This window comes from Mustela nigripes, unplaced genomic scaffold, assembly GCF_022355385.1.
Source record: "Mustela nigripes isolate SB6536 unplaced genomic scaffold, MUSNIG.SB6536 HiC_scaffold_11309, whole genome shotgun sequence".
Taxonomy (NCBI): Eukaryota; Metazoa; Chordata; class Mammalia; order Carnivora; family Mustelidae; genus Mustela; species Mustela nigripes.
The window spans coordinates 1-1,613 of NW_026750715.1; the positions used below are offsets into that span (position 1 = coordinate 1).

The window sequence follows — 1,613 nt, forward strand, 5'->3', positions numbered from 1 at the left end:
GTGAAAACCATTCTCTTCTCTCTTTATAGATTTTGATTTATGGAAATAAATTTGACAAAAGATTCTTTGTACCTGCTGAAAAAATTGTGCTTAATTTTATCACCCTCAATATTGTGGAGGATTCTAACACTTCTCATCAGGATGTAAGTGTAAGGGGGAAAAGCAACGATGTATGGGCCCTGAATGAGCCCCTCGAGGACCAGGAGCCACATCAGGAGGAAATGGAGGTGAAGAACTCAGGGTATGCTTTACATTGGATGGACATTTTCTGTGACTCTGAGGAAAGCTCCAAGGGTATGTCCCTAACCCAGCAAGGGTCCCTGGGTGAAACAATGCCCACAGAGAAAGCCGCCGTTGGATACGAAGAGGCTGTAAGAACTGTTGATATCTGTGTTGGGACTGGAGATCAAGAGCTCAGACTGCAGGAAGAGGCATCCCATCAAGGACAATTCTTGGAGCAACAGGCAGCTTTGGCAGACCTGGGTTCTCCAACACCACTGTATCCCTATGCCACTCAGCTGCGAGACTTGGGCCAGCTGTTGCCGAAGCACGTGGAAGCGGAAGAGGAGCCAGGTGAAGAGGCATCCACCACACTGGTGGACTGGGACCCTCAGACTGGCAGGCTGTGCATACCGTCCTTCTCTGGCTCTGAACTTGACTCTGAGGGATGTGAGCAGCCTAAGTACAAGGAGCTCACAGAAGAAAGCCTCTTGTGTAGACTCTATGAGGATCAGGCTCCAGAAGAGTCATCAGAAGAAAACAAAGCCTATCTCCTAAAATTTATGGAGGACTGGGGATTACATGTGCAAATGGAGGACTAACACCTGAACTTCCCTTTGCCACACCCCTGCTGTTATGAGGCACATGAGTGCGTACATAAGAGTGACCAAACAATAAAGGATGTGGGATGAAAGAAGTTGACTCTGATTTTCTATGTCTGTGAGAATTATTTATCTCTTCTATATTCTCAAAGCGCTTGTTTCATTCTGCCTCAACTGGGGGTTGGTTCATGCATGTGGGTCTCTCGTGATGATGGTGGGCATCTGGAATGTAGGGGCTGATCCACTAGGTTGTATGCATTCAAAAAGCTTTGGAAGGCACATATAGCATGGAGCACTGGGTGTGGTGCATGAACAATGAATTTTGAAACACTGAAAAAATAAAACTAAATTTAAAAAAAAGTTTTGACACATTGGATGAAGAATTTATTCAGGTGAGCGTGTTTGGCTTCTTGGTTGACTATTTTCTTTTTCATTTTCTTTTTTTTTTTTAATTTCTTTTCAGCATAACAGTATTCATTATTTTTACACCACACCCAGTGCTCCATGCAATCCGTGCCCTCTATAATACCCACCACCTGGTTACCCCAACCTCCCACCCTCCGCTCCTTCAAAACCCTCAGATTGTTTTTCAGAGTCCATAGTCTTTCATGGTTCACCTCCCCTTCCAATTTCCCTCAACTCCCTTCTCCTCTCCATTTCCCCATGTCCTCCATGCTATTTGTTATGCTCCACAAATAAATGAAACTATATGATAATTGACTCTCTCTGCTTGACTTATTTCACATAGCATAATCTCTTCCAGTCCTGTCCATGTTGCTACAAAAGTTGGGT

The 1,613-nt window shown here is 44.4% G+C and overlaps 1 protein-coding gene across 1 annotated transcript; it reads left to right on the forward strand.

Moving 5' to 3' along the window:
- Positions 1-34: 34 nt before the first annotated feature.
- Positions 35-927, forward strand: LOC132009290 (interleukin-20 receptor subunit alpha-like; the record flags this gene model as incomplete). Its single annotated transcript, XM_059387564.1, has 1 exon — positions 35-927. A coding segment is annotated over one exon (787 nt), but the record flags the coding sequence as incomplete, so codon positions are not given.
- Between the last annotated feature and the right edge of the window lie 686 nt (positions 928-1,613).